Source organism: Triturus cristatus, chromosome 2_1 (assembly GCF_964204655.1).
Source record: "Triturus cristatus chromosome 2_1, aTriCri1.1, whole genome shotgun sequence".
NCBI classification, from domain to species: Eukaryota; Metazoa; Chordata; class Amphibia; order Caudata; family Salamandridae; genus Triturus; species Triturus cristatus.
The window spans coordinates 1,026,517,495-1,026,543,655 of record NC_140581.1 but is presented as its reverse complement, the minus strand read 5'-3'; the positions used below and the strand labels follow the sequence as shown (position 1 = coordinate 1,026,543,655).

The window sequence follows — 26,161 nt, the reverse complement described above, 5'->3', positions numbered from 1 at the left end:
CATCTCAAATGTGTGTCCAACCTTGTGCCACAGTTACTCGTGTTTCATTTTTCATTAATAGAGCTCCCTGAAGCCACGAAACAAGTCTAGACGCTTCGGATAGAAACGTCAGAGACTTGTTACTGGTTAAATATGTTTTGCTCACACAAGGTCAGCATACTTAACAATCTCACTATGTCCACCCTATTTTGCCTTGCAAACAGTCTTTGGTGTCCATATAGTTTCTCAAGATGTTGCAGTTTATGGCAGTCTAATCTGTTGAAAAGGTAGCAAGCGTTGAGAAAGTAAAAAGCCTCGTTTTAATAATAAAAGGCATAAAACCTGCAGTTAAAGCCAGACCTAATGGTTTTACCAATGCCTTTATTTGATCGCAGCTTCTCATTAATATAAGGAACTACTTTACATGGATGGGGGGAAGGTCCAAGCTACAAGTGTTTTGCAGGTCTTTCAGGCATAACAGAGCCGTGGGTGTGAACCGTTTAAATATTTTACCAAACTAAATTCTTCCCAACAGAGTAAAATAATTAGATGCCATTTGTTCGTCTTCCATTTTGTCCCTGTCAAAAATGAAAAAATAAACAGTAAGTCAACCCACTCATTTCGATAGAATCTGCAATGCGAACACCTAAAGTACTGTCTGTTGTGATCAATTTCCCTTGATCAGTTACACGCCTTCAAGTAGCAAATCATGTTACAAAAGGTGCACGCTGCACATCTCACTTCAAAAATAATGGCCTGACTCACAAAGGTGAACTTACACGTTTAGGCCTGTCCACGTTTACGCCTGTCCAGTTTACGCCTGTCCACGTTTACGCCTTACACGTTGAGCCTGTCCTGCATTTTCATGTGCGGAGTTCTCCGCCCAGACTGCAAGGTCTCCACTCCCGTAAATTTAATATTAAACTGCAGATTTGTGAATACTTAAAAAGGGTAAACTTACACAAACATGTACATTTATCTTTCTGACACAGGACCTATTCCAGATAGAATTAAATGAATGTGCTCTGAGTCCATATTTTCCACCTGTAGATCTAGAAACGGATGAGTATTAAGTGTGGCTACTATTGTTAAATTTTTAATCAAGAAAATTATAAATCTATGGATTATTTCTGATATCTCCATAACAGGTTAAAGACTGCAAAAGTGTGGGCCTCAAAGAATATGTTGTTTCTGTGTTTTAGGTGCGGATGCTCTCAAATGATGTCCTTGATGACGTGGTTCTTTGTTTTGATAGCCACCCTTTTGTGTTTCATAAATAGATTATGTTGCTTCACATAGAAGTGTATGCCTATGCAGTGACTTTACAGTCATGTGCCTTCTCAGATGAGTTCAGTCCAGTTAATGGAACACATTTCACAAAATATCTTTCCACTTACTCCAAGAAATATCTGCAAGATCTTAAGGGTTAGCCACTGACAGGGTCGTTAATTGAAGGGTTGGAACTACAAATCAATATATTAGGTTTCAGTTGTTTGTCTGTGGGGTATCCACATTTAGCACACCAGTGACAGTTGGCTGTTAGATATGTTAAGCACTAGAACATATCATTATAACATTATAGCCCACTGTTGAGAGCTATACCCGTTGTTAAAGGCCCTGTACCTATGTTATAAGCATGTGCCATAGGTGAGGGCCCATAAAGAGGGTGAGGACCTCAAAATACCAGTATAGTCACACACAAAGGTGCTATAAATGTATTCGTACAGTCCAGCCACTGAGGATAGACTGTTCTAAATTAATCAGGGAGAAAGACAAACAAAACAAAAACAAACATTGGAATTTTGGAGTGCTCTGTACGAGCCATTATTGGCCCTGTGCCACTCTGTTGTCTTCAATGGAGCTCATAACATTCCAATGTTCTAATACATACTTTTCCCTGAAAGGATACTGCTTCAATACATTATTGTGATATACAAGATATTCTGGCACATGCAGTAACACTCCCCTGAAACGTACTAAGTTTGCTAACAAAGTGGATGGTTCCATGTTGGACATTCAGGCTGACTTGACAATCTTAAACAGTGTTATCTGCAGACGGTCCATTGACCTGAATGAATCCAAGATTACGTTTGCAAAAGTTAACATGGGGTCATTTTAAAATTAAAGGTGATATTAACAGGTTGCAAAAGAAATCCTCTCATTCTAAAATCTGACTCCACTTTTGCAAATAGACAAAAAAGTTAAGGGAGCTCGCAGATCAGGTCTTGTAGCATTTAATATCAAAGTCATTGTTTTTTTCCTGACAGAATGCCTAATTAACTGATTGATTTAAAATTGGTCTTTGGGAAAATTTTAGACCACTGTTTTCAATACATAGGTTTCAATATCTAAATGAGAACATTTGACAACGGCATGGTCAAGCTTTCCAAATGGGAAACAGCCATCACATTGCATGCGTTGTTACATCGCAGTACCATTACAACTCAAGTCATTACAACGACTTACTCTAGGGGGCGCTCTAAACTAAGGAATAGTATAATTTACTATTCCTTTCTTATATCTTTTTTTTCCCCATGAGTAGTACATTGCAGACTGCAAAGAATTCATACAGCTGACTTGGACATGAAAAGTTACTATGCTAAAGTGCGTGCCATAAATGGCGTCTTGGGCACCCTCTTTCGGGCTCTTTGGTTCATATCCTGTATCAATATCTCGTCACAAAGTTTCCTCTGTTATTAGGCTGAAGCTCTGGAATAAACTCTCTGCGCTTCCGTGGAAGTAGTGCATCTTGAGTTTGCTTGTTATAATTTAACCTACACTAACAGGAGAGGCTTGCAAACTCCACTGCTGGCATACCTTAAAAGTTTGTCAAAAATGTTCTTATTGAAATCCAGTCTGACTGAACATAATCGATAAATAGCAAATCAGGTGCTTTGTAGCCACATACACAGAAAACAGTCTTCATCACTGAAGAATTGTCTTAAGCTCTCAGATGGTATACTTTAGTTCTACTTCCGCAAGTTAGTCACTGTATTTTGCACAGGAAATCCTTATTTTCTGAATGGACACACTGGCTTTTTCTTCACTTGCTGCACCCTATATTTTTTCTAGTATTAGAACTCTAAAGCATATAAAAAATTAAGGAAAGCAATGCTTGAATTCATCTCAGTCACTGGTAATTGCTCAGGCCGCATCCCAATCCATCGTTATTTTTGCACACTATGTCACCTCTGGTTGTACTCAGCTATATGCAAATCGGTCTTGACCCTGATCCAATCAGAACCGTCCATCCTGAACTGCCAAGTCATGTACTCCCTGAACCGGAACACAAGCAACCCAGAAACGGTTTCGCCCTGGTTAAGAGCTTATCAGCCAGGTATAGTTTGGTTCCAGTTACACAGTGTGCACAGGACCCACGTCTGGGGATATGCATCCCACATAGGGCTAGACACTAAAGTATATAAAAAAGTGATGGATGCAATGCTTGGATTAATTTCAGCCTCTGGTAATTACTCAGGCTGCATACCAATCCATAGTTATTTTGCACATCATGCCACCTCAGTTTGGGCCCAGCTATATGCAAATCAGTCTTGACCCTCCTCCAGTCGGAACAGTCCAGTCCGAACTGTAGAGCCAGGTTCTCCTTGAACCGGAGCACAAGCCACAGGGACAGATTTCATCTTAGCTAGGGGCTCATCAGCCAGGTACAGCTCATTTCCAGTGACACAGTGTGCACAGGATCCACGTCTGGGAATACCTATCCCACTAAGAGCAACACACTAAAGTATACAAATAATTGATGGAGGGAATGCTTGAATTAACTTCAGCGACTGGTCATTACTTGGGGCCACAAAATACCTATGGATTGATATGCGATCCGAGTAATTACCAGTGGCTGCGATTAATCCAAGCATACCATCCATCACTGGATGCCATCCAAGATGCCAGTGTTATACAGCTGGTTGGCATATTTAACTTATCTATAAGTCCCTAATACATAGACCAAAATGTACCCAGGTACTAGAAGTAAAAAGACACCGGTAGACCGCTGCCCCTAATGTGAGACCCACTACAGAGGCAGTGCTAAAGGCCTACCAGCGCTGCCTGACTGTGTAAAATCTACACTTCAAACTGATGAACTAAATAATCTTGACAGTTCAAAACCTCCCTTTCAAATATCAATAAGTCACGCATATGAAGGTCTGTTGCCCAAAAAAGAGGGTGCACGGTATAATATAGGATTTAGTATAGCAGTGGCGTAACGAAAGAAAGGGCCCCCCCCTGCAAGGTACACAGAGGGGCTCCCGCTCCGGAGCTCTCCGGTGTGACTACAGTGCTGAGGGGGCCCCTGAAGCTCGGGGGCCCCCGCACTGCGAGGGATGCGGGGGCCTGTGTTCCGCCTAAGTAATAATTTCCTGCTCATGGCAGGCCTTCGAATTCATCTGGCTGTGCTCGCTGCAAAGCCCCACTCACTCCCAGGCCCTACCCCTCCTCTCTCTTCGTGCAGAGTTTTTTAGAAGTTGGCAGCTCTTCAACTGCGTTCCGTGACAACTGAATAAAAGCTGTACACTGCAGTAAAATAAACCCTTTCAATGTTTAGACAAAGAGGAATGTGACTGTTCGATGTTTTTCTAATCTCTTGATTGCTTCTTGCTTCCATAGGGGACAAAGTCATCCCCCTCTGCTTTCCTGTGTGCGGGCTGTGCAGAGTCTGCAAGCACCCAGACGCCAACACCTGTGACAGAATTGAGTGAGTTTTCCAGATTTCTTCTTATGTACACCCATCACGTAAAAATGGTGGAATGTAAATGCGTGATATCCTGAATTTGCACGACCACCTGCTCCTTCTGTTTCTTTTCATACACCAACTCAGATAAAACAAGTGTTGGCAAAGCCATTAGCTCTGGGTTTTTTATGTTGAAATGATTGACAGCCAAGTTTGTGGTTGTGGGTGTGGATGAATAGCTGAATGCCAGAATTCGTCAACAGTTGGATGGATGAGAGGCCAGGGTACAAATGGATGAATGAGTGAGTGGCCAAGTAGTAGAATAATGTGTTGGTTAGTGAGTGCATGTATGGATGAATAAATAAGTCAGCCCATGGATGAATTGTTGAACTTTTTTGAACATAAAAGGATGGATGGATGGATGGAGTGCATGAATAAATGAATGTATGATTGGGAGCAGACAGTTTTACCAATCTTACAAGCTTAGGTCTTAGGTAACAGTGGTGAAAATATTAGAAAATCCACAAATTACCAATTGTAATCTGGTGCCATCATTAAACCATGGGGAGCACCTGCGTGCCAATAGTACCAACAGAATGCTAAGAATTGTCACCATTACATCAGACAGCTTTGCACACAAAAATCTTGAGTACCGCCCCAGACTTGCAAGATCACTAGACATACTGGCTGTATGACTACATTTGCACCACCACTCGTTAATTCTTAGCGACTGTTAGGTCTAGCACCATCACACCCTCTCCTCAGTAGATAGCCTGCTTTCACCATCACTCAGTAGTAATACAAAAATGTTTCATTCAGGCACATCAGGACTTGGGAGCCCCTGGAAAGGTTCTGGAGAGTGGCCCACACTGCAGATATACTAGAACTATTACAGAAGATGCCACTGGTCCCAATTATGACCACAGGGAGGGGTCTGTGGGTTTTCCTTCATTGTGCAGAAAATCGTCATGTGGCTTATTGTTAGTTATAATCCTGAAGAGAGTCGACAGATTCAAGTAACAAACAATATATACTGCAGAGGATAATTTTCTTGCATGGTCAACAAGACTAAATACATATTTTCAATTGATCTTGATGATGTTGCTCCACACGTTCCAATGAAGTTGAATAATAAGAGATTTTTCAGTTCAACATACTTGGCTTCAAGTCCTCTCCCCAGCTTTCAACACTTCTTTCAAATACCTGGTGGTTCAATTCACAGGAGGAGAATAATGCTACACCCTTTTACTGTGTGATTGTCTGATCTACACATTCTCTAGGATCTGGATAGTGGAGGACATCAAGACAGTATGTAAGGTGTTGTCGGGACATGGGATTCTCCCATATCCCTATTCAGAACCTTGTGTCGATAAAGGCGTGCAACTGGAAATGGACTTCAGGCTTTTAATCTTCAAACAAATTGTCCAGAGTGTTGGTGTAGGCCATAGTCTCCACCAAAGATTGTCTCTAGGCACAAAGATACTTAATGTGCATATTAAGTTTGGGTGTTGTGGGGCAGCTGGCCCTTCTAGAAATATCAATAGGGTTGCAAGTGACGCCCTGTATTTTCTCTCCCTATATGCAGCGTATTTCATGAAACCTTGGGTGTGACTGCATCTAGGTCCTCTGGTTTGACCTCTTCTCCATTTCATGGATTTGGAAAATGGTTTTGCCCTGAAATACCATGGTAGTTATGTTAGGTTCAACCTCCGTATCTTGAACAGGTCCTTGGTATAGTTTTCTTTTTGATGCAAATACGTTGATTCCCAATTCTAAGTGAACCATCAGTGTCTCCAGAGTGGATCCTCCCATTGTTCCAGATTCCTTTAAGATGTCCGCCGCTGCTGTCTCTTTCATGCCACCAATTGGGGTAGCTGGTATGGAGAGTGGGTTCCAGAGGTTGTGTCTTTCACATGTATTTATCGAGTATTTTCTGAGCACCAGTTGGCTTCCTTCGAGACATAATGACAGATAAATTTGATTGGGCCACCGTTTAATGTCAGTTAAAGTTGGTTAGGCCACAGTATTTTGAGTAAAATTTTGTGCACAAGCTTTTGCAGAATAGTTCGGATCTCTGTCACTTGTTTGAACATTTCTTGGGTAGCTCTTCAAGCTTTCAGGGAACCCTGCGGTGATCTGGAAGGAGCTGTGATCCTGAGAATTGCAACTTTAAGGTATCTGGTCTTGTAGATATAATTGCTAGGATTCTGTCTCCTCCTTGATTGTGGTAGACACTTTATCAGAATCTATTCAAGGCTCTTTAGTTGCACTAAGGCACTCATTATGAATTGACTTGACTTGCAGTGCAGATACCGGGGAGCTGGAATGAATTGTACTGGCTTATATCTCTGCTGCAAAGTACGCCCATTACACACTTTCTCCAAAATTGTGGATCACTGGTCACATCCAGATTAAGTTTGTGTTTTACCGTGCAGTTGTTCATCATTACCACGGGAAAAAAAACACATACATTTTCCATCAGCTCAGGCAAGGTGGAAAGTGTGCATGCGTCTGCTGGTGGGGGCTGGGGGGTGGAATGGGATGTAGTGGTTCAAGGCATGCTTTTATCTGTATGAGGGAAGCATTGGTTGCTTCTCCTAGACTGCTGCAGTAAGAGGGTGGGGCCACGCAATGCAGCTGCCTTCAGCTCCTGTCATCAATTCTAGCATACTTCTGGGTTTTGACACACTGTGGGGCATATTTACGAGCCCTCAGCGCCACCGGTGAGGGCTCGTGAGGTGAGGGTGCTCCACATGCTTAGCTGCTCTGATGTTTGGCTGCCCAGTTCTGCAAGGATGCCAATAAGTACTTTCATGTTTAATCTTATAATTCTGAGAACTGGGCCAAAATCTGCCATTTCCACTTGTATTGTGTAAGCAGAATAACTTTTGAATTTCTGTTTGCCCCTTTTTTGCACGAGTAAAAGATTTTGCATTGTATGGAGACAAGTAAGCAGGGGGCACAACTTGCTTGTTCTATTCCTTGTAATTTGCTCCACTGTTTCCCTTTGTACAAATGTATTCTCGATAGGACACCTTAGCCTTCATGCTACTAAACCAGCAGCATGATACACAAGTGTGGAGCAGTCGGATTCCATAATATCAGTAGCATTGCATTGTACTTCATCATTTAAGGTTGTTACTGAAGCAAGAATTGACTGCACTACTAAGTGGAGTGCTCCAAATGAGGAGTCTGCTGTGCAGTTTTGGGGTTTTAAAACCCAAACTTTACTGCAAACAGCTGATCTTTTCTATGAATCTGGAATATCAACTTCTGTGTTGAACCAATTCGGAATGAAATTTGCAATTGAACTTTCAAAACCAGTGAATTCTTTCCTCAGCAGAGATGACACATTTTTGACTCATTCAAATCCAAAACTGGGGGTCCACACAGATATCTTTTGATGAGGTTTATGAGTTTTTATTCGCAAGAAGTTATCTGTTGCATGAGCAGCCTCATCCTTAAACATGCTTTGATGTCTTGCCCCTGTAGCTGTTTTGCAGATCTTCCAAAACGTTCACCCTAAGGGGCATATTTATGAAATAGAGACGCAGTGCAGCAACTCACCTTGTTGCTCTGCACTGTGTCACTGGAAAAGGGCAGGAATGTGACATATTTGAGGGATACTGCACATTCCTGACTTTTCATCCTGTGCTGGCTCACAGTGGACTGCCTAGCGCCAACACAGACCCCCTTGCACCATGCTGCAAGTGTGCCTGTGTTGCAGGCATGATTGTTTTGGGGCGGGAAGGGACACCTTCCTACACAAAAAGAATCCCGAGGGGTATTTTCCTCTTTCTATGTGTGCCGCAGAATGCAGAACACATTGAAAGAGGACGTACGAGGAGAAATAAAGACATTTCTCTGAGTTACGCATCTCCTGGGAAGATGAATCCTTTTGGCACATTCCCAAGCTTACAAGGTCTTTCAAATTCTGGAATGCGTCAAAAACTGTGGGAGTTGCTTGGGAACACCCACCGCAATGCCCATGAAATGCTTACCCAGGGCATAGTGACGCAATGCAGTGATTTGCGCTGCATTACTCCAAATTTTAGGAGCCACACAAAGTGGCTTTGCGTGGCTTCAAAAATCTGACATAAGGTTTGCTTCGCTCTTGCACTGCGTTGCAAGAGCGACACAAACCGGGTCATAAATGTGGCCCTTAATGTCTATAGTTTTAGTAGTCTAGTGGGCTTCCGTTCTGTATGAAAGGCTCATTGTCCATAGTCAGGAACAATGGGGACCAAGATCGACCTATCCCTAAAAATCTTCAATTGTTTTTAATTAAACTGAGACAATGCATTAATAAATACAGATGTTCTCCAATAGCTGGAATCACAATCTGCAATAATTAACGTCCAAGATATTTCATCATGCTTTATTGTTGGTTTGAATGAAAGCAAGCAAAATTGGGGCTCACATTAAGAATGCTAAACAGCAATTACTTTTCAAACAAAATGAAGATTTACGTGTGTCTAAATGTGAATTGTATTTCCTCTTTAAATCAGATGATTGCAAAAAAAATGTTCTACTAGCAATGATCTTGCTAATGTCGGACTTTGTCCCTTGCACAGTGGTGGGAAGTACATTGGACTGATGGCGGATGGTACCAGCAGATTCAGCTGCAAGGGGAAACTGCTTCACAACTTCTTGACCAGCAGCACCTTCACTGAATTCACCGTTGTGGCTGAAATTGCATGTGCCAAGATTGATAGCGCTGCTCCCCTGAATAGAGCTTGTCTGATTGGATGTGGTTTCACCACTGGATATGGATCTGCAATTCACACTGCTGATGTAAGAAGTCACACTCTTTGTTTTCTGGTGTACTCCTCATTATAAGCACAGAGATATCTCTTTATACCTATGCACAGGATCTGTCTATGCTACAGCTTCCACATATGTGTCATAAAAGCTATTACATTCCAATCCAAACTCCATATAGTGATAGGGGCTTCTAGGGGGGAAGGATGTTTTCTAGCATTCGAGGGGTCAACTGTTGGACAAGGGACTGAAGGATCATGCCCCGGGTCGCCCAAGTCACCAGGCTGTCTGATGCTGGACATCGCAAATCAGTGTCATTGACCCGCATTATGAGTGGCTCGGTAAATAGTGTGATATTTATTGCAACAAATGAAATCTGACTCCACAGAGTTTATCGGGTGCGATTAGTCCCACCCAGTTTCGTTTTTTGGGAAATAATAACAAAAGCCACATGTTCTAATATACATCAGGCATCACTCTCCATAAAAATATCGGCAGGTTTGACCAGCCGATATTTAGCACAAAACTCATAATCGCGATATGAACAGTAAGACTTATGTAAATTCTATTACAATTGAGATTACATCGCAATTAACCAGGTGATTCCTCAATAGGGCCCAGTGTCCTACATTGGAGGAGTTAAGAGTATGCTAAACTCCTGTGATAAACACTATAAAAAGAAGCTATTACTTGATACACATCAAAGTAGCTGAATATGTTGGTAGCCGGGAAACGTGAATTTGAATTTTCGAGGGGGTTAAATCACAAACCTATACCAATTCACCACTATTGCTTTTTGGGTACCGGTGTAGAGTGCTACTCACCGAAAAGAGCTTAGATGCCTCGTCAGGGGTAGGAAACGCTATAGAAATGCATTTACAGTTACAAAACACTGGTCGATTCTTATTGTATAGACATTTTAGATTTTCTAACTTTTTCACTGATTTAAACACACTCAAGGAAAAAACAACCACTGCAAAAAGCAAGATTGCTAGTTTTTCTAAATAAAGAATAAGAAACAAAGCCTCCAGTCTGTGAAGGAAAGTTGGCCTCCTATGCTTCTCTCACTCTCCAGGTAGACGGGGACGAGCAGCCGAGGCAAACTCCACCAAGGAGGTGTAGGGTTAAGTCAGGGTTCCGTGTCAACCAGTTATCACAGTTGCAGAGAAGATGTGAATGTTCAATTACATTTGTGAGTTATTGTGATAAACAACACGTCCACAATGTTTGAAAGTTCTAAAAATGTTTATAGTATAAAAGGAAGTAAAATATTAAAAACAAAACAGATTAAAATGGTAATGCAACACAATGGTGTGATAACACCAGAGTCCAGCACCGGCCGGTGCAGGTAAGATCGGTGGGGCCAGGTAGAGGGGATTTCGACAGACGACGACAAGGGAAAATTATTTATTTATTTAATTTTCCCTTGTGGTCGTCAGTCGAATCGACCCCCCAACCCGGCCCCACAGTCCACCACTCTTACCTGCATGGGCCGCTCCTGCCAGAGCCAGTGCCGCTCACAGTGGTCGTGCATACAAATACACTACACAATATCTATAGCTGTTTGTGTAATGATCAAAAGATTTGAGCATTGTTCTCAAACATGTACCCTTTGTGATGATGGGGGATGGGTCTGTCTGTGTCCTCTCTCTGAGGGCAGCACCCATCCTAGATTTTGTTAGTGATTGCAGACTAGCTCTTGGGTGGATATTTTAGGTGTTTGTGATCATTAGTGAAAGAACTTTGCACATAATGTTTGCAAACATTTCAGACACACAACAAAATGAACATAACACCCCATTTATCTCCCACAAACCACTGGACCTAATTTAGATGAGGAGGCTAAGAGAGAGCATTCCTGGATCCAACCACTGCGCCCTAAAGGTATAAATGATGCCACAAGTCAGAGCCTGTACTGAGAAGAGTAAGCAGGCTACTCTTTTAGCACTAAAGGGCCGGGAGACCAATGGAGGATCTCCCCAAGTCTAGTGTATGCCATGAGAAGAAAAATATTTGCAGTTGGAGGTGTCCTTCATGATCATGGTCACCAAGAGGCAGATTTACCAAAATGTCCTGCAATGCAGCGCAGCAAGACACCTTGCTACGCTGTACTGCATGACAGGGAGAGGGCAGGAATGCACCATATGGAACATTATAGGGCGCATTCCTGTCCTTTTCTTGAGCTGGGTCACTATGTGCAGCGTCAATGTAGACACCCTTGCACCATGGGGCAAGGGCACTTGGGTGGCAGGCAGGATTGTTTTTGTGCGGAAACGGGCACCTTCCTGCACAAAAATAGGCTTTTTCCTCTTTCTATGTGTGCTGCACAATGCAGCACACATAGAAAAATTGAAACAAAGAGGAAAAGAAAAAATATATAAAGATATTTCTCCTTGTTACGCCTCCACTGGTAAGGCGTAGCATTTTGACATATTCCCAGGTCTACCACTCTTGCTAAATCTGGGAATGTGCCAAAATCCATGGAAAGATGTGTTGGAACACCCATGCTCATGGAACGCCTCCCTGGAGTAGAGTAATGCGAAAATAAAACTTGTGCAGCTTTAAGTTACTCCTGATCGACCAAAGATGGCCCTGCGTGGGATGTATGATGTAACAACGCGTACCATTACAACGCGGTATGTTACATCGCGGTTTTAACAACGCAAGTCGTTACATCGACTTGCGTTGGAGGGCGCTGGACATAGGAATAGTGTGAATTACTATTCCAACTCCAGTCTACGTACAGTAGGGAAGGTGTTGGAAAGTAATTCACACTATTCCTTATCCTACAGCGCCCTCCAGTGCAAGTCGGTGTAACGACTTGCATTGTTAAAACCACGATGTAACCATACTGCGTTGTAATGGTTGCGTGGTAAAGGATGTTTCCCCCCTGCGTGGCTTGGTAAATCTCATTCTAGGTTTTGCATCACCCTGCATCCCTTTGCATAGCGCTAGGACGATGCATAATCTTTGATAAATATGGCCCCATTGGGTTTCCAAAAATACAAGGGACCTTGCAGGTATAAAGGCAGAGAGGGTACAGGTGCACCAGTAGAAGGGGACTCCTGTCATTGCCAATGTGTGAAGTATGCTTTGCGCATATTATTTTTGTGTTTGCGCATACCTCACGACTTTTCAGCTATTCACGTCAATTCTTTTGTGATTCATGTGCCCAGCAAATATGCTTTAAGGTGCACATGTAAATTATCCCCTAGAATGGATATCACAGCATGGTTTACTATGCTTTTGTCTTCATATATTTTAGCTCATTTAACAATATTGTTGATTGACATGAACCTTTTACTATACACACTCTGGAAAAGCTGTATAGGCTGCCACATTCTGACACACTTTCTGCACTTACCCCAGATCCATTTGAGTGTATGTTTGATGCTTAGTAAAGAGTATACCAAGATGACTGTGAATGCCCGACAAGTTACTCCATTAAGGGTCTGACTTAGAGTTTGGTGGATGAGTTCTTCATCACAAATATGACAGCTTTTCCGTCTGCCAAATTATATATCAAACCCTAAACCTCCATTTACCTCCCTTGCTACTCCTCTGATACACCTCGGACCAATCGCTTTTCCAGTCCCTGTGTAAGTAATGCTCACATGCCTCCTGTACATATTACCACATTAGGACTTTTACATAGTGCAGGTCTACTTTACATTAAAAAAAACTTTTTTTTTTATGGTGTCCCTCTATAAGGCATAACATTCATTAACATCTTTAGCCAGACTTTCCCTCCGTAAATACATCTTTTTAAAATAAAATTATCGAGACAGACAAACATGAGGGTTTCAAACAAATAGCGTAAAGGCAAATGTAAAGGAATTGACTAGGAATGTCCCATAATGCATAACACATGGCAGCACATATCAATGCATAAGAAAAATCATGAAAAGCTCCTTTATGTGCAAGGAACTGCTTCTAACTCAACCCCCCTGTCTCGTACGTAAACAGTGTACACTGCATTCTACTGCCTAGCAGCCAGATGTTGATCAAGTAGGCCTAATGAGTGGGTAGAGTGATCCTGATCCAGATGTGGTAATCAAGATTCCCCCCTAGAGAACTGAGAGCCAGCGCTCTGCTTTCCTCAGGCGGGGCTGGCATATTTATCCTGAAAGAAATGTTTTCAATTAAGAGTAGTTTGTTTATTCCCTCTGTAGACCTCCCTGACATCCAGGGGTTGAGCTGTGGTTCTTTTTGAGCCTGCTTAGCTTGATTGTTTAATTTTTAGAATTCTGGTGAGCATGATAGAGGATATTTAGAAATTCTTCGTTGTCTCAAGAGAGACTTCGAAATGGAGAGAAGGAGTTACTTTCAAACAATAATAAACCTCCTAATGTCAGAATACGATAAGGGACTGTGCACATTGGGGCCTACTGCCTTCGTCTCTGTGGCAGGGGGCAGTAGGAAGGGTTGATTGCAGAATAATATGCCTTTGTGTTGCCCAGCATCACCACAGCCGAGGTGTAAACTGCACTCTGACACATTCTGCTCTAACCATTACAATCTAATACCCACCAGCCAGGATTTCTCATTCTAACCAAAGAGATTCTTTTTTATGCTCTCTTTTGTATGATTGCTATTGAAGGGAATCTCTGACTATTTTAAAGCCTTTTTTGCAAGGTTCTGTAAAGGATTACAAAAATATGTTTTCCAATCCCAGCCCTAGTTCTTGCCCAATCAGTTGCATTTATTTGCGGGAAAACGACTATAGAGGGGAGCTGGGTGATTAGAGCCACCAGAAAATGGGTCCTGGAAAGGGTCTGGTTAAGGGGGGATTGACTATGTTTTCCCTGGGAAGTATATTTCTAGTAGTAAAAAATAGCACACAACGGGGTGAGATTCTTTTATGAAATAAATTGTACACCCAGAAATCAGTGAGTAGATAAAAAAAGTCACATTAGTGAATAAGCGCCCTTTAATATCACATATTTCCCCAGGAATGAGGGCCAGGCTGTGTGGCAGTTGTGCCGCCATACGTGGTGAACACACCAGAATACAGTATGAAATGAAGTAGCAATCTCTGAGTACAACAAGAGGGGGTCATGCCTGTTCTTTGCAAATTGTTTCCGAATCAGGCTTTAGATTTTAAAAATTGCTATTTTCAAAGTAGTATTTTTTTTCCATAATACCTTCATCTCGCTAACATGTATGAGCCATATTAAGCGACATCAACAAGAGGATCCCTTTAGGATCCAGATAGCCTACATTATCTGCAGACAGAGCTGTCGTTCATTCAACGGGTCCTATCTTCTGAGTTCAAAGAGAGTGGGGTAAAATGCTCTCAATACCCTGGCCTGTATTGATAATGTGAGCAGTAGCCGATGATACATGATTTTAAGATCAACACCAGTAAATTAAATTACACTTTCAACTTTGTGAAAATGAAATACATTTTCATGCTATATTAAATTCATGCATTTTGTTCCATTGTGAACCATTCTGAAAAACCGACTTTAGCTTCTCACTGTATGTCTGTTATTTGTTGGCTTCGATGCTCCCATAGGTTAAACCAGGAACAACTTGCGTTGTGTATGGCTTGGGAGGAGTTGGCTTGTCTGCTGTCATTGGCTGCAGAGTGAACGGAGCCGCTCGGATCATTGGAGTAGACACCAACAAGGATAAATTTGCTAAGGCAAAAAAATTAGGAGTCACCGATTGCATCGACCCCAAAGACTGCAAAAAGCCCATCTACGAGGTGATAGCCGAAATGACTGATGGTGGAGCCGACTACTCGTTTGAGTGCATTGGAACTGTAGACACTATGGTATGTAGTTGAATTTTGTTTTCTTATTGTGCTTAGAATATCCACGCATGGCATCATTAGGTTGTAAGTTCATAGTCATGCTCATAGTCATGCTACAAGGACCAACAACATAGCGACAGCATCGTACATCTATATGTAACAATTAAAAACGAATGCACCAAAGTATCCCTTTGTGCTACAGCGTCAGCAGTTGATTATTTGGCTAATGGTAAAGGGTTAGGCACAGTTGCCTAACTTAGAAACAGTAGGAAAAGGTTCAAAACTGTAAAACCACAAAGTGTCCTTAAAGGGCATTTAGTTAACCAGAGGCCTATTAAGCATCAATAAATATGAGATAAGACTTGTGATGTGGATCCATTTCTCTCCTTCTGTTGCCTGTCAGGTGTCTGCCATCAAGTCCTGTCACTATGGATTTGGAGTCTGTGTGATCATTGGAGTGGCCGCGTCTGACGCAAAGATCTCGCTTGATCCCATGCTGCTTCTCACAGGACGCACCGTGAAAGGAGCTTTCATTGGAGGTACGGTATTCAATCATCTGAAAGCTAGAGCACCTACTGCCTCTGGGAGAGCAGAAAAGGACCTTGAGGGGATGTTTGAGGCCATCAAACAAATAACCATTCGAGCAGTGAACTGGTGGCCCAGATTGTCTGCAGCGTAACTTACGTTTTGATGGGAGTTGGACTCTTGTTTGTTGGAGCAGATGGGTGGAAAACTTTCTTGACCAATTTAAAAAGATTAGTTTGAGTAAGTGAACAGTTTTGCATCTTTGATGACGACGGACTGAGTCAAACCAGACATTGAAATTAAGTCTTGGAAGAGCTGTACACACTGCCTTGTTAATACAAAGGCCAATGCGTCATCTGTTTTAACCATGAATAAAAAAGTTCAAACAATGGAATGCGTTGGCCAGTCTGAGAAGAAACAAATGGCAGCGTGTCCAGTTCTTCATTTCCTGACCTCTACGAGTCAAGCGTCAGTTCAGCCAGCAAAGCGCTGAGTTTTGAAAGTTGGCTCTTCCCTCGGCATATGATTGAATTCTTACTTCGAGAAGGTCACAGTTGTTTCACATTGTCCAAGAGGCAGGGATTCAGCCATTCATAGTTTTCTTTGGAAGACACAGATGTTGATTCCCCAAGTTGTCAGTATAACGTGATATCATGTGGCCTGTGTCCCAACATGACCTTATAGGTTTAAACCTCTGTTCCACCCTCAGTCTCTAAACAGCTGTTATTTGTTGCTGAGCAGGGAGGGAAGAGCAAAGAGTGAAAACTACAGATTGTTAACAGGGTTCCTTGAAGACTTGCTAACTTGCTGTTCTTGCAGATGCTTCCAGGAGCCAGAAAGCCATTTGCAGCAAGCCCAGTTCCAGGGCTTAGAAAGGACAAGCCAGGGGTAGTAGCCGCTACTTCTGGCATACATACGGGCTACCTGAGTATCATGAGTGATCCATGTGAATTGACAGGTGTTCTTTGTCCCTCCCTGATTTGCTTATTCCCTCCCTTCTCCACATGTCAGCATAACACGATGCACAACACATGGCAGAAATACTTTGTACGCCTGTTTGATGTTCTTCTTTCAAGCAGCAGCATTTTCCTGCTCCCCTCGGAGTGTCCCTAGGCTTTCATTTGAATGGAACACACAGCAGTGGGTTTACAGTTGTCATTATTGGGAAATATCAAGTAGGTCTCTGACATCAATAGTAGACTTTCACCCACAGGCTTCCTCATCATGGCGCTCTCGTAGTGTTCTGTTTGGCTGCCACACCCTTTTTGCAGTCTCGATATTGTGTGCAATTCTCTACAGATGCAATCCTTACTCAGGATTGGATGGCTTTCATGTCAGTCTCGGATGCCATGCTTTCATTTGTGGCTTTACTCTTTTTTTAGCATTTGACCCACCCATAGGAGCTTTTAGGTCAACCTGTCCTAGAGTTGTCATTCGTCCACAATTATACACCAGTTTATAGCATTTCACTGCCACCTGGTTGCCTCGAGAGAAACTGCTGTATAAATGTGAAGATATAACATCGATCTTGACAGACGCCAGGGTCACTGGAATTATGCAACTTTACAGCCTTTTGCGTTTTCCAGTTATAATGGATTACCTGGGTGTGCAACATTACATAACCCATCATTCACTGCATAATCTGCAGAATTTAACAACAAATATTTGTAGCTCAACTGGATCAAAAGGTAATAAAACAAGAAGACATCTGGCAGCCCTTGACATTTTTGTGTGGTTCCCTTTCTGTGCTTACTGCTGTGGTCAAGTGTTAAGCTGGTACGTATGAGGTGAAACCTTTCCAATTCCAATTGGCCTCACTGTACATAAAGGTAAGTGAGACTGATTGGCATTGCCAGTGCCGGTTTGTAGAACATTGTACTGGTTCAGTTTTGAAAAAAACATACCTTCTGCATTCTTTTCCTTGAAAGTAGGCTTATCTTGCAGTAAAGTACATTCTGAAGTACTTTCATTTCTTGCTGATACACACTTTATTGGAAGACGGTTTACCTCTGCCTTGCAGCTTGTCTTTATAATGTAGAAGGTCCACTTTGTCTTGTGGGCGAGGCACATCTATCAATAATACAGCAGATGCAGTGGCCCCGGGGCCCAGCAGTGTTGGACCTGGCCGTTTTTGCAGGGTTATCCCAAAACTTTTTGTCTCCCTCCTATAATTTTTCTGACCTGTTTTTGATGGTTTTATGACTCTGGGCAATTTACCAATGCTGATCAGTGCTAAAGTGCCTGTACTCTCTCCTGTAAATTTTGTACGATTGGTCTACACATGTCTGGCATATTTAATTTACCTGTAAGTCCCTTGTACAATGGTATCCCTTATACCCAGGGCCTGTAAATGAAATGCTACTAGCGCCGCCCACAGAAGTAGCCTTTCAAACCTGTCTCAGGCCTCTGCCACTGCAGGGCCTGCGTGACAGTTTACTGGCATAGTGACTTGGCATTTAAAATGCTTGCCAAGTCTGAAACCCCCCCTCTTACTACATATGGGTCACCCCTAAGGTAGGCCATAGGTAGCCCTATGGGCACAGTACTGTTTCGGTAAAAGGTTGGATATGTGCCTTTGTTGTGTGGCATGTCCTAGTAGTGACAAACAGCCTATTGGTTTCTCAGTGATGTGAGGCTGTTCCTCCCACAGTTTTACATTGGAAATTCGCTGGAATGTGTGTCAGTGGTGATTTTTGATCTGGAAGGAGTAGCATTGCCATGTTTGGAATAGTGGCGATAAATCCTGCTTATTGGTGAAAGTGGATTTTTTATAACTATTTCAGAAATGCCACTTTTAGAAGTGGGCTTTTCTGAGTGATTATGACTGTGCTTTGCAGCCTGGCTCCAATAAATATCTGGTTTAGACTGTCAGGGGCCTGTTTTGTGCATTCAATCTAGACAGTCACAGAGGGAGCTGAGGTGTGCCCTACATATCCTGATTAGCCTTGCTGGACTAGAGAGTTGGGAGGAGTTGTAACCTGCACCTGAATAGGGCTGTGTCTGCCTTTCACAATGCTGTTTCTGCCCCATGTAGTGTTTCTGGAGTCAGGGCTGGGGATTGAATGGTGGTGTTGTGCACTTCTAAAGTTGTTTGAAGTTACCTCCAGAACAAAGACATTTGGAGTATAAGTACATGGGCTGTGACCCCATGATGTTAGACACTGTGTGAGACTTGTAAGCAGATGCTGCTGGTTCTACAGACTGCACATGGGCAGGGGGAACTGCTATGCTGCCAGGAGGAACCGCCATTGGACTTGCTTGTTGTGCTGACTTGTAGCCTGTTTGTGTTGCAAGAAGGACTGCCAGTGGCTACAAGGACCCTGATGTGCTGGGTTGCTGCATGTTCTCTGCCCTTCTGCCCCAGTGATCCCACAGGGTATGGTGGCCTGCCCGGTGTTTTTGACAATTTAGTGCCTGATGAGCGCTTTATTTCCTTTTGTGCCTGGTCCTGAATCAAAGCTTGCTGTAGCACTTTGGGTGAAAGAGGGCATGTGTAACAGAGGACCAGTGCGGGGCACTGGGAACACCAGAGTCAGCTGGACTGACCCACTTGTAGCACCACGTGGTGGAGAGGATCTGGAGCCTGAGGATCCTACTGACGCAGAGAGCCTCGAATTTCACCTCCATTCCTTGCTCCCTCGCGCCACATCCCCGAGCAGGAGAGAGGGACGCTATAGCAGCGCAGGAAGTCTGGCAAAGTCCCAGGGCATTACCTGAAAAAAAAGCAGAGGAGCTCCTCTGTCATCTTGCGGTGAGTGGGGTCCGGCAAGGAAGGCCACGGCCTCCCTTTACTGTGGGCAAGAATAGCCTAAGGAAGAGAACGTTGCCCCCACTACGGTTGGAGAGGGGAGGACCAGGCGAGGTCTCGCCATGGTATCCTCAATGTGGGCCCTTCTCCCCAGGGAGCCTGCCATAGAGGGTGCTGTAGCCCTTCAACATGCCCTGGTAAGCTGATATCAGTGCCCTAACGAAAGGAAACCTTGTGACACCGAGGCAGGAGGATATCGCATTGCGGTAGCTGGCAGCCAGCCTTTTACGAGTTGAGGTTTCCCTGACAACATGGGCAGTGCGGGTACCACCCCCCTTTCGTGCACATACCTCGGCCACTGTTGCTTGATTGTCGGGATGGGGCGGAATCTCGATGGAGGCCCCGGATTCCCCGAGAGAATTTACCAGATTCCCCATTAGAGGCGCACAGGTGCTGTTGCGCCCGATATCCTTGTGTTGGTTACCATATGATGTGTAAAGAGAGAGCAGGAGCGCTGGCCTATGTTTCTGATGCATTTCATGCCCAGAGATTGGGATATGTCATTTTATACCCTAAACTGGTTAGGATAACTAGGACAATCTCATGTGTCTGCAAAAATATGCACAGTAACATGGTCTTTCATGATGTTTTGGTGACATCTGGTGATTCCTAGAACTTGTCATAAAGTGCTTCATTTTCATGCCCCGATGTTAAGGTGTATGGTGTGCTTATGCTTTATCTGGAGCCCAATTGTCCACGGACTCGATAATTCTCGCTTCGGTGCCTATTCTAAGCACGAGTTCACACTATGCAGCTCTGGGCAACAAGCTTGCTTAATCTCCACAACGGCCCCCCGCGGCGGGATGCCTGGCTTTCACCTTGGGGATGCCCATTACGGGTTATCTCACAGGGAAAAACCAGGACGGGTTCCCAATGCAAGCGCCGAAATGCCCAAGGGTAATTTGAGCGCTATATAAGACTGCACATAAATACATACATACATACATACTGACAGGATAAAGAATACTCTTTCAGGAGCTACAAGATAGGTGCACAGTGATTATGTTTTTATGATGTGTGCAACCTATAAGTATTTACTTTATTGCACTAACTGTGCTGTTCTGACAATTGCCTAGCTGTCAAAGTAATTTATGATTATTGTGATTGTGGTCTTGTGTTATATACAATGTATGAGTTTTTTTTATACTACTGTGTGGAGTCTCTTTTGGGGTGTATTTATTGTGTCACTGGTGTGTGTGTGTGTGTGTGTGTGTGTGTTGCACAAACGCTTTACACATTGCCTCTGGGATAAGCCTGACTGCTCTGCTTAGCTACCAAGGGTATAAGCGGGGGTTATCTTGGGTGTGTAACTCCCTTACCCTGACTGGAGCAGTGGGTTCTGCCTGCCTTAGGTGCATACCCTAGCCAACCAGAAACCCATTTCTAGCAAGCAGTGTGAGGGGCTTGTGCTCTCCACTTATGGCTGCCTTTTGTTACCCAGACAAAAGGAGTGCTAGGGGTTATGTTTCTTGCTTAGGTTCGGGTTCACTGCAACCTTACTGTGTTATTGTGGTGAAGACATATTATGAAAGAGGCCATACGAGGACCACTAGCAGTATTTGGTAGATACAGACAAGCAGTAAATTTTGAAAACTATATAAGAGGAAATTCCTTAGTTAGTGTACAAAGGCCCATCGAAATAGCATTGGTGCCTCCAATTCATGTTACAAGAACACTTTGCTCAAAAGGGTAGCACATACTGTCCAACATAAGAACAGTGTTGAACTGGTTTTTTCAGTTAGACTATCAAAACTGATTTATTCAAAGTAATTTCGATCAAACCCATACAAAAAACAAAATAGCCATAAAGAAAACTCAAAGCCTTAATTCCATCGTTAAAAACGTAAGGATGTGTAAATATTAAATGTAAAAGGTCAATTACCTTGAATGAAAAGCCTAGACAAGAGTTAGAACAAGTTTACTGTTGGTTGGTACTTGATAAATTATCAGGGATAGTGTCACACTCCCTCCAAGCATTGTTAAAAACAACACATATAACATTCAGTTCTTGGTTCAGAGCAAAAGCTTTTGAACTAGAGTTCATTGGCCCCTTTTTTCAGAAATAATTTGAACACCTTTTTTGGCACGGTGTGCAGAGCTCACAAAGTGTAAGTAAGTGTGTGGGTTTTCAAAACTTCAGTCAACAGAAGTCACAGGGCTTCCCTGCTCATGACTAAGGTCAGTTCAACCCACTTATGCACCTCGATTGACTGGCTACTGGCAGTATCCATCGTGCAGATCGACTCCAGGTTTTGAATTGTGCTGTTGAAGTAGAGACTGAGAAATTAATGGGGTTTTGAATATTTGCATTAAACAGAGTGTGTTAAGATGCTTGGCCAATTTAAAAAACAGATTTTGTTTTTGATTTTGCACTGTTAAAGTTATGCATCACAATGCACATTTTCACATTTTATGTCCATGGGCCTCTCCGATAATCAAACTGCCTGTCACTATACCACTGAAGAAATAGATGCATTTAGACTCAAAAAGAAAGATACACATTAAGGGTGATATTAATAGGTGAAAAACACAATATGATCAAAATGTGTGGTGTGATTTTTGGAACTGGAATACTTTATGCATTCACTACTGTGTGTAGTGTTATAGCTCAATGATTGCTACACACCGCTACCTCTTTTTGTACATGATTATAATAAACATTTATCGATGAAATTTGTTTTCTTGAAATTATTGATGTGTTTGCTTTTAGGATTAAAATGCAAAACTGCCATTCCACAATTGGTTTTGGACTATCTGGGAAAGAAATTTGACATGGAAGAGCTTGTTACACATACAATGCCTTTTGAGAAAATCAATGATGGATTTAAACTTCTGCACGAAGGGAAAAGGTACGTTTGACCCCTTTGAATATTACTCTGGTAGAAACAGTCAACGCAAAGAAGTTTGTTTTAGTAAAATGTTATATTCCATTATAATGTGCTTTGTGATTAGAATGTTACTTCCTGATTGACCCTCTAATCACACGTGATCCTAAATAGAAGACACTGTTCGTGTGGCATTACAGTTATAAAGAATTCACATCACTATACTAATTAATGCAGATCTTTTAATTTAATTATTGCTCTTACTAGAGATCCTATGTTGTCCAATGCCACATCTGACTAGCCCTGTTTTCTTCTTTACATTCCCGTACTTGTAGTGTATTACTCATAGTAGGAAAAGAAAATTACAAGTATCAGAAAACAAACTTTTTAAGTACTCTTGTATAAATTATTGATTAAGAAATAAAACCAATATTGTAGCAATGTAGAGGGAAGTTGCTGAAACACCAATCACGTTTTGAAAAACATCTATAAATGTAAAATAATTCTCTATTGGAATCCACTATTTGTAGAAGGCAAACTAGTTTTCCTGAAAAGAAATTGATAAATGTACTGTAGATAATGCATTTATTTTAATGAGCCCATTTTACAACACCTAGTCTGCCGGTAAACAATGCTCGGCAAATATTTCTTTTTTTATTGAGATAGTTAAAAATATAACTGGACATCCCCATAACTTGTATACAGGTATTTCCTTTTAGAATAAACACCCTGCATTACTTATCCTGTTACCCAGTCCGAGGCCATGGCCAAAGACTCTTATACCACACTCCATCTGACTCCTAGTTACCCTAAGCCCGGTAATAAAGCTTTACATCAGCGTTAGCACATACTACGTTTCTCTTTGCCACTTCAAGTGTAAATCCACAATTTGTAAATGAAAAACATGATTTCTCAATGTCACATTGAGATATTGTTACTCGTAACCTTAGCCCTGTGGTAGCAATGTTTTTCATCAGCGTTAGTGTATACTTCGTTGTCTTTGCCATTCCAATTGTAAATCCACACTTTGTAAATAAAAAACATGATTTCTCAATGTCCAATTGAGATATTTTCATACTTAAATTTAAGTGCATTAATACCGCTGTGAATTGGCCCAAAGAGGTTCACTCTATAGTGAATTGTTTGTCACACTGGCTACTAACTCAGTCAAATAAATCAAGTCACTCTAAACAAAAATAACAAATGCGTCTCTAAAACTTTTTTTTTAACTAGGAAATGCCAACAGTATGCGATAAATTCAATTGAAAAAAATGGATAAGATATCCAATAGATGAGTTTTAGAAAGGCAGTATTCTCCTCATGGCCATCCTCTCGCTGACCACAAGAATGCAAGCTTCTGAAAAAGCACCCATGCGCACCCATACGCCCCTCATAATCTTTACGCATTATATAATGCTTCCAACTCTTTCATGCTGCATTTAAATAACAGTGTCCAAGGGGAAATCAATTCACATTTAATAACCCAATTTCTAAATACCTATATCGGAAAATTGCTTAGTAACCAGCTGACAGTTTTTCATAAATATGCATAAATCTACAACCAAATGTAACTACAGCATGTGAACGCTCCACATGCACTTTTACTTCAGGCAATTCAAGAACATGAGCTTTCCTGAGTCGGGAAGCCCAAAATTCTCAGTACAATATGTAACTTTGCACATCAAGTGAGTTGTAAATTGTTTTAGTGCTTACTAATCAACAATTGATTTTTTCCATTTGTTTACAGCATTCGCACCGTCCTCGACGTTCAAAAGGAATAATCAAAAGTGGTGCCATTGAAATTCAAGAGGTCCTGCAATTCCTCCTTGAAGAAAACATGCATGTTTTTATATTCTGCACGCTACCTGTGCAAAAACCTTCTCAGCTATCTCCTATACATCCTCTGAACCTGTAGGAAAGAAACACACAAATATGTTCTCTCAAGTCTAATACAACTATTTGAGCTTGTAGTGTTCTGATGAGTTTTTGAAACATAAATCAATGTAATGGAATACAATAAATACTACTTGTATTAGATTTGGATGTACTTTGTTTCAGTCTTTTCTAGGTGGTCGCAGCTATTCCGAAAGGGTTTGCATCATTTTGTTTCTTTAGGTGTATGTACTCTTCTATTTCTGAATCTATTCCAAAACTTTCTTTTGTTTATCCCTCTTCATCCTTACCCACTTTCTATTAGGTTCCTCACTCTGTTTCTTCACTACTTCCAAACATTACAGTATCTCTTTACGCTACACCTCTGCCATGTGTTATTCTCTCATCAAAAAGTTACTCTTATCATTTTTATTACAGTTATGGATTAGAAGGGGCAACATTTTATTACAGGTCGCACAGGCATACTAAATATTAAGATAGCATATTATTACGATGATGATTAAAAAATATATTGATGCAAAATGAAGGAAAACAAGGATCTGATACAGAGCTATGTGCTGATAGGGAATTTCCTCTACCGTTGAGAAGTTATGGGAAGTTATTCCCCTTTAAGATAGTACAAAGTCAGCATTTCCTTCAGAAATCTAAGGAGTTCTAAATACCTTAAGTGAAAGACCCCAAAAAAAAGAGATCGACCACCCTATGTACACGTTTCAGGTACTGTTGACGCCCTCAGACTTGCCTAGAAATACCCTTTTCTGTAGAAGGACACTCACCCACACTACAATTGTGCCCTTATTCAGTCGTCTAATGCCCCTGGATGCGCTCAAGCCTTACCCTGGATGCGCTCAAGCCTTACCCTCTCAGGAGTGGGGAGTTGAGCGCTTTCTGCTTCTGTCTTTATTCTTATTGGAGTCCATAGTTTTTTGCATCTGGAAGACAGATGAGTTTTTAAACTCGAATTCTAAAGCTGTCCACAATATTCAGACTTTTGTTTTAGGTATCTACACTAAGGTCCTAAATGCAGGGCTCAGGCTAGTCACTGCATCTGAATTGGGGTTCTGAGAATGAGACAAACTCCGAGCTCTGTGTTTTGTCTCAGCGGAAACGCCATTGGCTAAAAATCGGGGACATTTTTTTTTCAGGCACACAACACACATTACAAATCTGCTTAATGGGGTTATGGGAAAAGACACACATCATGGCCATGTTATTCCACATTCTGCAGCCTGTAACTCGGAATGGTATGCTCATTGCGTACTCACCAAATACTGCAATGGGTGATATCAGTAGAAATGCACCCTCTGCTACATTGACTGGCACTATGCTGGCATACAAATAGGAAGGAAGACAATTCCCTCGGGTGAAGGGTCCTGGAATGGGGTCCACACCATACAGCAATTATGTCATGAAGACATGCCCAAACCATTTTCAACCATATAAACAGAATTCGACCTAGACTGTTCTAACCTCTGAAATACCATCCCATCAAGCATTTTCTGAGATACAGCCTTGTGTCATACTCAACCTCGCTGCGAGTCTCCTCTGTCATATATTATGCCAGTGCCATGGAGTTGTATTGGGTATATACAGTACTTTAAATCACAAACTAGGATATACAGGCAAAAGGTATTAGATACACGAGTCCAAAGTGACTACACTGCAGAGTAGTGGTCATCAGTTCTAGAACATGACAGAGCAGTGAGAGAGTACAATTTGAAGTTTTCATACATCAAAATATGAAAAAACTGGTATTGGAAACGGCTAAAACTATATTAGATGGGTCTTCTAAAAAAAACTCTAGCTGTTGGAGGTGCAATGGGTAAGGGTGCGATATGATGCACATGCAATGGAAGTGCAAAGCTACACAAACATATGGGAATTAAGTCGTGCTGCAAACCTAGGCCATGTTTGCATACACCCAT

The 26,161-nt window shown here is 42.0% G+C and overlaps 1 protein-coding gene across 1 annotated transcript in view; it reads left to right on the top strand.

Annotated features, from left to right (window-relative positions):
• LOC146866263 (alcohol dehydrogenase 1-like) overlaps positions 1–24,380 on the top strand; it is a 76,723-nt gene extending 52,343 nt beyond the window's left edge. Inside the window, exons 4-9 of the mRNA XM_085635144.1 lie at positions 4,603–4,690; positions 9,241–9,460; positions 14,946–15,206; positions 15,589–15,724; positions 22,229–22,367; positions 24,091–24,380. Coding sequence (XP_085491270.1) covers positions 4,603–4,690; positions 9,241–9,460; positions 14,946–15,206; positions 15,589–15,724; positions 22,229–22,367; positions 24,091–24,124 — 878 coding nt within the window. The 3' untranslated portion in view covers positions 24,125–24,380. The remainder of the gene's footprint in view (positions 1–4,602; positions 4,691–9,240; positions 9,461–14,945; positions 15,207–15,588; positions 15,725–22,228; positions 22,368–24,090) is intronic.
• Positions 24,381–26,161: the final 1,781 nt, after the last annotated feature.